Source organism: Engystomops pustulosus, chromosome 7 (genome assembly GCF_040894005.1).
Source record: "Engystomops pustulosus chromosome 7, aEngPut4.maternal, whole genome shotgun sequence".
Taxonomy (NCBI): domain Eukaryota; kingdom Metazoa; phylum Chordata; class Amphibia; order Anura; family Leptodactylidae; genus Engystomops; species Engystomops pustulosus.
This window is the reverse complement of record NC_092417.1, coordinates 38323809-38336140: the sequence shown is the minus strand read 5'-3', so window position 1 is coordinate 38336140 and position 12332 is coordinate 38323809. Positions and strand designations below refer to the sequence as shown.

The following is a 12332-nucleotide window of genomic DNA, read 5'->3' as shown; positions in this document are numbered from 1 at the left end:
TCAAAATTTGCAGTTGGAGAATTCATCTTCCATGCCCTATACTTATGGTGGGATCTGTCAAAATCTACTCAAAAATTGGGGCACTCACAAACCTGATCACAGGTGTGTTAAGTTTTTTAAGTTATCCACTATTAACAGGATAGGGAATAACAAGGTGATCAGTGAGGGTCTAACTGCGGGGACCCCACCAATCACAAGACCCCAAGCAGTCAATAATGAGCAGAGTTGCAGGACAAGTCTGTATCCTGTTGCTTCATTAAATACCACTGAAGGGTTGGAAATTGCTGAGCCGAGTGCTCGGCTATCTCCAGAACTCACATGGATAAGAATGGGAGAGCCGGAGATAGGCAAACACTGTGCTCAGCAATTTCCGTCACTCCCATGCTCTTCCTGCCTCTCCATCCATTAGTGATAATGGAGGTCTCATTCTCAATATGAATGGAGATCCCAGATGTTGGACCCTTACCGATCAGATTTTTATCCCCAATATACAGTAATAGACTTACCTCCATGGTGTAGTTGGTGTGCTTGTTATCAAATATAAGTGCCTCCTGTATCTGCTGGTGATCACTTTCCAACTGGTCAATCTTTGGTTTGTAGTTCACAATACTCTTCTCATACTGTCGCAGATGATTGATCTGATCTTCTAGCGTGCCATGCATTTCTATAGCAATGCGGCCAATTTCCTATGGAGAACCAACCACACAAATTAAATTTTTTTTTGCTTTGCTCCTTAAAACCTTCATCCATATTTTGTAGGTGGCAAAATTCAGTACCTGCATCTTAGTTTGTATCCAAGGACCAATGACATTAGCCTGCGCTGCAAACTGCTTCCTCAGCCGCTCGTTCTGCTGCTGTCGCGCATGTTCCTCCATTAACGCTTGGTCTCGCTTGGGAACCAGTTGTCTTACCTGTACAGGACAAACACATAATAATGGCTGGTTTATCTATGGTGACAAAACTATTGGTTTTACAAGACTGCATCTAAGATAGCTTCAATAGTACTGCACCCGACAATCTCCGTCATAGGAATGAATAGAGCAGCCGACACTGCTCTCTTCATCTCGGGCCACGAAGAGGGTACAACGTGTTCTCGTGATCTGTGGTCCCAGCACTGAGGCCCCCCCACCACCGATCAGCAAGTTAGCTCCTGCATAGTATGCAACCAATATCCTGCTACAGCTTCTATTCCTAGCAGAGGGGAGGGGCTTTAAAGCAGAAAGCTCTTCAGGCTGATAGACCCGCCCAGAGCCCTTGCAGGAGCTACAAATATGAATTTTAGCTTCACTTTTCACAGTCCTGTTACTATTAACAAGACACACAAAAAGTATGGCTACACAAAGATCTCCAATACTGAACACTGTCAGCAGTTTTGTATGGAGAAAACTGCTGAAAGATTCTTATTAAGTAGCTGCAATAATATTTATATAATGCCATTGTCTAAAAAGCCAGTTTTTGGAAACATGTAGATGAATTAATAGAATGCATAACTCTGAATGGAAAAATACATGAAGTGAATTAAACTCACACGATCCCACTTGCTGTTGATTTCTTGAGTTGAAATAGTAGAGTAGGGGTTGGTTCCAGACATGTTGACATGGTAGGTCTGAGCGATCTTCATCACCTCATTATGTATTCCAAGGATTGCTTGCCGTTCCTTATCCGCTTCTGGAAGCGTGGCTTTAAACTGTTCATGTGCCATGCTCAGTCCCTGGAAAGAGACGCGATAGCTTAGCGAAATGTTATATCAATTTTATTTATCAGCAATTTAAGAAATCCTGAGCTGCTCAAAAGGTACATGGCTAATACCTGAAGTGGGTGTATAAAAACACTCTAATTCTATATATTGGGGGTAATGTATTGTTAGGTAGGCTCCTTGCGACAGTTCTATGTCTGCCTTTGGAGCTCTGTTGCTGTTAGATTTACTAACGTGGCTTTGGCCCTTGATAAATCTGCTGGCAGTGGCTTATGCAACAGCAGTTGTCTGCAACAGTCGCATAAAAAGTCGCAGGACACACACCGGATGGGTGTGGGATATTGGGCTGGAGTTTGCACCACAACTTCCAACCAAACGGAAAGTCACAATTCATGAACTGTCAAAGCGACTTTGCACAGTCCTATGTTCATTTGGCGCAATCAAAAGTTGCAAAACGGCAACTGCACTATAACAAAGCCACACATGGACAAAAAACAATGATACATCACCCCCTGCTGTACATTAGTCAACAAAACAATGTGCATACCTGGATCTCCTCAATGGTGTGAACAATGAAGGTGTCCTGTAGATCTTCCATGGCTCCTTCCATCCAGTTGTTAAATGGTGCAGCTCTTTTGGCATATTCCAGGTAAAGCTGGTCAATGGTTTCCAATAACTTCTCGGTTTTCTGTGGCATTAACAGACAATGCAGCCATTAAATATAGAAAGGACTTTGCTTTCTTGAAGTCCTCAATTCCTTATAAATAATTTTCTGAAAATGTATGGCAGGAGGATAATCTTATGTGTTGAAGGTGGACTACCTTCACATGTTATTTTGGTGATACATTTTTTAAATTAATTCTGCAAAGAAAAAGTTTCCAGCCTATCCATAGAGAATTGCATGATAATTTAATCAAACCCATATAAAGTGACTAGATGTGTGCACAGATCAGTATGGAGGGGAATACAGATTACTACATTTTTGTTATCCAAGTTGCCTCAGTAATTGACAGAACAATCCTTTGGTTGGTGTACACCAGTATGAACAATGGTGGGGTACTCCTGCAAAATACAGGGTAAAAATACCCATTTTCCTGTACAACAATAAAGAAGGACTGTCATGCAAGGAGAAATAGGAGACCGATGAGGTGAAAATACGGTGATATGCTTTCTATGGCATCAATAAATCGCAGAGAGAAATCAGTTATACAGCAAGAATATTTACTCCTACAAATAAAAGTGTCTGATTTTATTGACTATATTAGACAAATGCACCAAAGTCCTACCTCCAAAGCTTCTCTACGCTTCTGGGTGAGTACACCGAGGTTATCCCACTGGTCACAGATTTTTTGGCACCTAGCATTCACACTTGGAGAGTCGTAGTAATCCAGCTCACTGCAAGAAAAAGAGCAGAGTTCAGAGCGTTCCGAAAAAAAAAAAAAAATCAATACAACATGAAACCACTAGAGCCCAGCACCGGCGAGCGACAAGCGGAGCAGATTACTGGGATTGTTTATTGACTTTTCCATTGACACATTTCTCTCCCACTACAACAATTCAATAAGTGCTGCCAGATAGGGACCATCAATTACCCCATAAACTCTGCAGATAGTCAGCACCTCGATTATTAGCAAATATCCTTCATTGTTAATACAATGTGGCATAAGAGAAAGATGGCACATACAGAACAGGTGCTAACTAATAATAATAATAATAATAGCGTGCATGATAATACATCACTTTATGCCTTCACCATACTACACAGAGCACATGAAGATTATTAACCCAGCTCTAGCCTGCGCTATGGAGAGAGAATTGGGATTTGTTAGGTTCAAAGCAATTTTCCCCCATAAATAGTGAATGGATGTTTGAATAAAGCGGTTGCACAGGATCAGAAAGTCTGTCCTCTGGATGGGTCTGTTTTTGCAGTTGAGCACCACTTCAATGAAAAGTTCTGACCTGCAATAACAGGGAGCGGAGAGGAGTATGCGGGGAGTGGGGGAAACTGGAACGGACAGGTGGGGATGCAATTTGGGCTTGGGCGGGAGGATGGACGTGACGGCCGGTGGGAGGGTGGATGACGCCGCCCCCTCGTCCACCAGGAGGCGCGCCGCCTGAGTCGAGATTCTCAACTCGCCTCGTGGCAGGTGCGCCCCTGCATGTACCTCACACGTGCTACATTGCATCTACAAGAAAAAAAAAGAAATTTTGAATAGTAAAGAAAGTGCCAGTCATACTTGAGTTCCTGGGCAATGGCAGCTATCTGCTCCACACGGTCTTGATGCGCTGCCAAATCGCTTTCAAAGGCCTCATGTTTCTTCAGCAAAGCCTTGATTTCTGACAGACTTGCCGTCTCATAGTCTCTCTTCTGCAGCATGCTTTCCTTTCCTGTTGACAAAGTAGAGGACATAAGTGCTAGCCCTGACAAACATAATGTCGGCCATTGGGTGGGGGTGGGGGTGGGGAAACCCTTCTTCCTATCCGGTCTTTTATTCCAACCGTAAAAGTTTAGCTTTAAACTTTATTGGTGTCCCGTGGATGCCTGATACAACTTTAAGGGGACCTGTAATCAGATTTTCACCATCAAACCTAATGACCGGTTTCCACAGTGGTCTTCTTATGTTTTCCATTCAGTTTTTCTTATAAAAATCCAAAGCTTAAATGTCTGTTTTAAAGGAGTTTTAAAAAAAAGTAGCCGGTACCTTGCCAGTAGACTCAACAAGTCACAAGGAGTGTTTCTCTTTAGAGTCTCCCTGAACTCGCTAATTTCCCCCTTCCTTAGTAATATTTCTTCAGCGGAGTCACTGTGTGACACAGCCAACATCTCCCTCAACACCCTCATTATCTCCTCCCTCATTTCTGGGGGATAGGGAATTGAAGGAGCTGAGGGAGAAGATTCCTGATGGAGGGGGATAAGGTGCTGAGGAAGACATTCACTGAATTACATGGCAACTCGGCCAAATAGAAAATATGTCTCTTGTGACTCGGTGAATCTGTTGAAAAGGTGGCAGCTACTTTTTTTGAACAATTTATTTTATAATAATAACTGAATGGGAAACCGTAAGAAACTTCCATAGAACAGGACATTAGGTTTAATTGTGAAAACCCTGATGACAGGTTCCCTTTAAAGCAGTCATGGAGAATGTGTTAGCATCTTGCTTCTCCCTTGTCCCCCGTTCCTCAGGAATTTCTCTTCAGCGGAGTCACTGTGTGACACAGCCAGCATGTCCCTCAGCGCCCTTATTTTCTTCTCACTCATTTCTGAGGGTTAGGGGATTGAAGGAGCTGTGGGAGACATTGGCAGAGTCACACAGGGACTCCACTGAATCGAATTCCTGATGTAGGGGGGGATGAGGGCGCTGAGGGAGACATTGCCCAAATTACATGGTGACTCGGCTGAAGAGAAGACATGCCTCTTGTGGCTCGGAGTCTGCTGGAAAGGTGGCGGCAACTTTTTTTATGATATATTTTATAATAATAACTGAAAGGGAAACCGTAAGAAAACATCTGTGGAACCTGACATTAGGTTTAATGGTGAAAACCTAATGACAGGTTTCCTTTAAAGCAGGCAGGCAGAATATTGCTTTTCCCTTGCCCCCCCCCCCCCTTCCTTCAACCCATTTGGGAAAATCTGTGTATCTCATCAATGTGTGGGGCACCCCTGATATATCTTATCGCTCCACAACAGCATACATATATTTCTAAACCTGCCCTCAGAGACAGACATACAGGGGTTTACAACAAACAAAACCTATGCGTAGCAGATATATATATATATATATATATTTATATTATGGTAAATAGCCTCACAATCTGCTCAATTTTATTTTGCAGACTTAGTACATAGCAAGTTGTAGGGCGTCTATCAGCTCCAAAGTTCCCCCACAACCGAAACCAGCATTGTAGATTTTATAAGCTTTGTAGCTTTAGAATTCCTATTTCATCTGACATTTCTATGCAAATTAGGCTGTCGGTGGTCCCATAGCGAGGTTGTAAATGCTGGAGCCCCTGTTAGCAATAGTCCATTGGGAAAAATATATGTAAATTAGGTAGTCAGCCACACCACAGTGGGTTCTCTTTCTTATGAAGGAGACTCTGGTTTGGCTGGCATAGTAAGCAGCCATTCTGTATGTAGATTCCCCTGATATGTTAGCTATAGTTCTACATCTCTGTAGATGCATGGTTGCTTCATCCTCTTCAAGAGCAGTAAACTAACCCAAAATATGAAAAATATGCAACAAGTCTGAGAAGAACCAGTGACAAGTCAGCGCTGGGATAGACAGTACGATCATATTACCATCAGTCCAGGATTCATGAATAGAGGCCTTTTGCCGAAACTTTTCCGCCAAGTGGTCTAGTCTTTCCAACCTCCGGATCTCATTCAGCAGCCACTCCTCATAGCCCTTCTCCGCTTGCTCCAAACCACCCCATGCATTGTTTATATCCTGGGAAGGAATGAAGAACACTATCAATCTTCCAGCAAAAGAATGAGAAAGGCTGCAAGCAATTAGAAGGAGAGAAAATACCGACAATGCACACAGTGATACATCCAAAGTATTATAGAAAGAGATCCCAGGACACAAACTATATCATTAATCATCCCAATTGTTGCATTGGTTCAAAAGTTATTGGAGAGGTTGCAATTGTTTTTCTACACAGAATGTTATTGGTTGGTGACAATTGGTTGGTAACAATCTGCTAATATTCTGTATGTGTTACCAGTGTTCCTAATGTTGGGATTTAGCACCAGCTAGAATTGAACAAAGATTTTCTTCTTTCCAAATCACTATGTCTAACTATATATTCAAAGTTTTAAAAAATCCTCTGCCCTTCTTTTGGCTCTGCCTTTCTTTCTTATTTAACCCCTTTGTGTAAATCAGCTTTCTATCCTGTATCCACCGACAGCTGATAGATAAAGAAACTAGATGAAGTGTCTAATGAGACATTTTTTCAGACATGCTAATGAGATATAAAAAAAAAAATAAAGGAGCCCTCTTATATATAAAATAATGCATCTAATGGCTGTATTGGATTTTTAAACTCTACAAAGCACTGGTGGTTAAGTTTAGCTGTCCATTTGGTATAACTCCTTCCACTGGATAGTCTAATCTCAGGGAGTGGAATTATCAAAGAAAAATCAGCAAGTATGGAAAGAGTTAATCATTAGCCTCCTTCTCTGTCTGAGGTGGATGGACTTCTGAATGCTTATATGCAAATACACTGCTCACTACAAAAGAAGTAAGCAGAAACCAGGCACAGAGGAGCGGTAATAAAAAAATTACATTTTTTCTCTTTTTTGTTGGTCCGAGTTTTACTCAATGGGGGTCATTTACTAAGGGCCTGATTCGCGTTTTCCCGACGTGTTACCCGAATATTTCCGATTTGCGCCGATTTTTCCTGTATTGCCCCGGGTTTTTGGTGCACGTGATCGGATTGTGGCGCATCGGCACTGGCATGCACGTGACGGAAATGGGGGGGGGGGGGCGCGTGGCCGAATGGAAACCCGACGGATTCAGAAAAATCGGCACATTTAAAAAACAAAAACTGTCGCGGAGCTTGCACTTACCTTCACCAGGAATAGGCCGGTGTACTTGAGTGCGTTCCGATGCTCTTCACCTGGTGGACGTCGGAGGAACTACCTTAATGAATCCCGGCCGGACCCGAATCCACCGCAGAGAACGCGTCGCTGCATCGCGAACGGACCGGGTAAGTAAATCTGCCCATTGTGTCATCCATGTCAAAGCTTCTCATCCTTCTTTCTATGCAAATTAAAACAAGTGTCTCCCCCTCCAGCCATAACTGCAGTTTATCAAACCATTCTTCTGCAATATGGTTTCACACATGATGCAAACATTATAACACATCACTTTGATACTGGAGGTCAAAAAGCAGAATTTCAGATGTAAATTTATTATAAAGTTTGATATTTTTGTGTATGAAAAATATCCAGCAACTGGAAAAAATTCCCAAATTACCATTTATATAATGGCACACTGCTGCAAACATCCATAAAACATTACTTTAATGTAGCTGGAGTGGCATTTTATGATGTGACAGGGGAGTGAGCACAACTCATGTTTATCTATGGTGTGGAGTATTATAGCACAATTTTTACAGGCCTGTCAAACACCTTCTTATTATAGTACATTACTGTGACCAGCAGGTGTTTATATCAACTAGATCGGAATAGAAAACTCCACCTTCAAACAAGATATATTTCACAGAATAAACTTGTAATGACCACTATCTTTCCAACAAATTTTGCACAAATCAATAGCATGTGAGTTCTTTCTCCATGCAACATGTTTTACGTGGCTCTGACCTGCCTGGTGTAGAATAGCGCTATAACCTGCACCAGGAGCTTGGAATAGGCTTTAGTTAAAGTGCCGGATCATCCCGGTCTCGGCAAACACCATGCCCACTTGGCATGGAGATGGCATAGGGGGGAGAAAAGTCACAATTCCTGGCTGTGGTGTGACAAATGCCTCCTATAGACTGCAAAAAGTGGTTAGAAAATGAAGATTACAAGTCACATATTGGTCACAAATTGGCCTGGTCCCACAAACTGCTCACATTAAACAGGAGTTCTCGCATTATACAGGAATATGCTGCAAGGACTCCCTGTCTGCCGGCCTAACTACAGCGCCATGAAAGTGTTACAGTTCCTACAGTATTTGTGCTGCATTTTGGCCGCCAGACAGGGAGTCCTTGCATCATATCTGGTGGAAGGTGTACAGTACGTGGGATCAGACCAATATACAGACCCGTTTCCATGGGCTGAACATGTTTATACGCAGGTAGCCTTACTATGGCTCTTATTATCTTCCAAGATGTATATACGGTAAGTTCACTGAGGTGGCAGATTACATAATAGCTCTAAGCAGCAGTGAGTAACAGCAGCTAGATCTTCATCCAACAGCTTTGAAAGAATTTATATACATAGAATTGGCGTTTATTATGCGACTATACCACTGCCACACCATGTGGGCGTAAAGGGGCATGGGCGCCGGTGGAGTGGGCGGGAACGGGTGTTCCTGCCCTGGGCCTGTGTAGGGTGTTGCATATCGAGTTGGTGGGGGGTGGTGGACGTGGACCCGGTCAGACACACAATGCACATGAGAGACAAGAGAGGCAAGTGCGCAGGGGCGAAAATTAGGCCAGCCGGCCTGGTGACGTAGTTGGGGAGGCGGTGGCTTACTACTACGGGAGTTGAGTAGGGAGCCGCTCAACTTGCCTGCGGAGGCCTAAAGCCACATTTTGGTTTTCTGTTGGCAAAAATCTATCTATTCTAGATTCTATAATAGGTTAAAACAAAAATGTATTGTGTTTTTTTAAATGGGTTTAATTACCGGTAGTCAAAAATACAAGTAGCAAAGTAACTGGAATTGTGCTTTTATAATGAAATTTCTAGAAAGTGTCTGTAAAACTGCAAACATACAAGAAAACGATTAGGCTCTTCATTCAGATGAAGCTTATGTAATGTAGTTTGTGTTCAGCATAATTACTTCTCTCTTGCTGTCTGCCCAGTAGGATTCAGCAATGTTCTGCACAATGTATATATTTAATTACACAGAGAATAGAGAATTATTTTATGGATATGTTCACTTCACTGTGCTGCATGTATAGGATTATATACATATTTTATGGACCATTACTCACCGAGACCATCTTTCCTTCGGACGGCATGAATGCTGGCCTGTTGCTAAGCCTTAGCTTGGTCTGCAGAGTATTAAAGTTGATCTCTAGCTGGCACTTTTCTTGGACCTTAGGGGGTTTGTGAAGACGTCTATAGTCTCTGAAGTCCTCAAGCTTCTGCTGCATGGCCTGCATAGTATTCTCGGGTGCACGGTTCTCCAGCCAAGGAATAGTCCGTCGGATCCATTCTAACAGCTACCGGAACAGAACAATGATCACGCACTGTACATTGTACATATGTAAGGACAAAAATCAGCTTGTTCCCAAAATGTATCAGAGGGTATTACCCAAGTCACTAAAGAAAGAGATTTCTGCAATATTAATATTTCTTATTTTATCATACACTGTGCTGCCATCATTATGTCACAGGTTTCCCAATTATATTTCTGCTTTTAACTTCCTACATTCGAAAAATGATAAGTGTAAAACATTAAATGTATAGATTTAAAGGAGCAGGGCCATCCATATGCCTAATGTGGGTAACACAGGGAAGGCAGATATGGCACAGCAATGATGTGGATCTCATTGATATAGAAAGAAACCTTATTTGAGGTCCCATAACATATACTAGGAATATAATAAAGGGGCTGGACAGGGGTTAACTTGCTGATCGGTGGGGGTCTCAGTAATTACACCCCCATGGATCACGAGAATGGGGGTCACGCATGGCACTGACGGAGATAGCCGAGGCTGTACTCTCTATCTCCACCAGTGCCATAGACCGTGAATGGAGCAGCAGTGCGCATGTGCGATTGACCGCTCCGTTCTATTGGGGTGCAACAGACCACAGGTCTAGTGATTCATAGAGGTCCCATCATGGAGACCCCCACCTATCAGCAAGTTATCCTGCGAATTGAGGCCAACTAATTGTGACCTCTTTAATAATATACTATGTTAACAATGGGTGACAAGGAGTTTATGGAGTCTTATGCCACGAGTATACATTTCTGGCCAACCCCTTTAAAAACTATTTTCAAGCCATAAAATAAGTTAGCTCTAGTTAAAATGTGAAATGAGGAGGCTACATCACTGAGACTCCCACCAATCAACAAGTTACCCCTTATACTGCAAATAAAGGCAAACTTGTTTTGACTGGACAATCCCTTTAATTATACACTACATTAACACTACATAATATTTAGAATGGGTGGCAGAGAGTTTATGGAGTTTTATGCCAGGAGTATAAATTCCTGGCCAACCCCTTTAAAGGTATCACTAATATTGTAAAATAAATGTATTCGTTGGAGCTTTACTGCAATTCCCTGCAGAACTGGGGGCCCCACGATGCAAGGAATGACTGAATGTCAGGGAGCCACATCACTGAATCAGTCTCAGGATCAGTAGAGGTCCAAGTGCCACCCCAAAACAGTTCATCTGTAAATGGCATAACCGATTAAATTAAGTCCCAAACACTACAAGTTTTCCCATTTCCACAACAAGGTTCCATCATTTGTCCCAAGACTTACATCACTTGCTAGTCTTTCATAGTCTTCCATAAGCTGCTCATTCTCCTGATTGACAGCTAGCACTTTACAGATACGATTGGCTGCCGTCTCCGCCTGCACAAAAAATAGTAAGAAAATCAAAATTGTAGAACAGTAGCATAAAACATTGTTAATATGGCCGAGAAAAAGCTATTTTCAAGCCATAGAATAAGTTAGTTACAGTTAAAATGTGAGAGGAGGGGGTTAGATCCCCCAAAATTAACAAAAGAATAAAAACCAATGACATGCTATACGGATTCCACCCTTCTACTCAGCACTTACTGGCACAAATGAGACTGTGGTTCTCTGCTAACTCGAATTCAATTTTGCTGTGTACAATTTTTTTCTAAAGCTTAGAGACTTATGCGGTTCTGAAAATGTACACACCAGGAAGTCTTGACATCCAAAAATCTCCACCACCACCATAAAGAATGAGGTGACTGGCAATTTCTAAAATTCCTTTAGATTCCATGCTCAACCTGCCTCTACTTTGGAGAAACCCCATTTCCACGACCGGTGGGGATTCCTATTGGTTGGCCCCCACCAATCACATGGAAGTGTACAAATGCATGGGGGTGTCAGGGAAATTATCTGACAGTTGTCTACCTTCTTACCGGTAGTATTTTATGGCCAAAATCTGCATGTTCGGTAGATCAGGACACCACGCTAGAAGTAAATTAAAGGGGCGAGATATTGCTGAAGACGACAACAGCAATATCATAGATCTGATCTATTATTGTCAAACCTAGATAACATCTACCATTGCTTGGATGTAACCTAAAAAGATAACTTTATCCAAAATAGCACTGCATTACACAACCGTCTAAATCGCCTGCATATGACGTGGCCAGTAATGCAGTATACGATAATATGGTTAAGAGACACCAACCCAGTGCAGCCAAATTACTGTTGCATATGGATAGGAAATGGAAAAATCATGCTCAGGTTCCATCAATATTAACAATAAGTATTCTCACACTGACTGCAAACCACACACATACATTAGTTTGGATTAATGTCAGATATATAAGATGTGAAGGAGGACAAGAATTAGTATACACAAGTCTATAAGGACTTAGCCTATACCTTTAACACTTAGAAGAGACAGGGTTGGTCAAGAGCCTGTAACCAGCATGAGAAAGTACAGGTATGAAAATGAATAGTATCTGCACGAGAAAGACATATTGGAAAACAGTCTTTAATGATGAATGCAAAAATACAAGAAGGATGATCAGGCTAGACGTTTATATAGAGGATCTCTGCCCAGCAATGGACTATGGAAACGCTGCATGGAGTACTACCAAGAATCCTGTCCCATTGTCTGCTTAAAATGGAATCCAGTTTGGACCATGCTAAACTGCAGACAGTTATAGGAATAGGCACTAGAGATCGGTCTACTCATACTTTTGAGTGTACAGAAAGTATCAGTAGGTTGGGAAAAGTCAACTCTTAATCCA

General features: G+C 42.1%; 1 protein-coding gene across 5 annotated transcripts in view; it reads right to left on the bottom strand.

The window, feature by feature from the left end:
* Nucleotides 1-12332, bottom strand: part of ACTN1 (actinin alpha 1) — an 84539-nt gene that overhangs the window by 11677 nt on the left and 60530 nt on the right. For all 5 annotated transcript variants that reach the window (XM_072115496.1, XM_072115499.1, XM_072115495.1 and 2 more), the window contains exons 9-17: nucleotides 10858-10950; nucleotides 9356-9586; nucleotides 5994-6141; nucleotides 3934-4084; nucleotides 2983-3091; nucleotides 2244-2384; nucleotides 1529-1711; nucleotides 777-911; nucleotides 507-686 (exon numbers count right to left, since the gene is read on the bottom strand). In XM_072115496.1, the coding sequence (XP_071971597.1) occupies nucleotides 507-686; nucleotides 777-911; nucleotides 1529-1711; nucleotides 2244-2384; nucleotides 2983-3091; nucleotides 3934-4084; nucleotides 5994-6141; nucleotides 9356-9586; nucleotides 10858-10950 (1371 nt within the window). The remainder of the gene's footprint in view (nucleotides 1-506; nucleotides 687-776; nucleotides 912-1528; nucleotides 1712-2243; nucleotides 2385-2982; nucleotides 3092-3933; nucleotides 4085-5993; nucleotides 6142-9355; nucleotides 9587-10857; nucleotides 10951-12332) is intronic.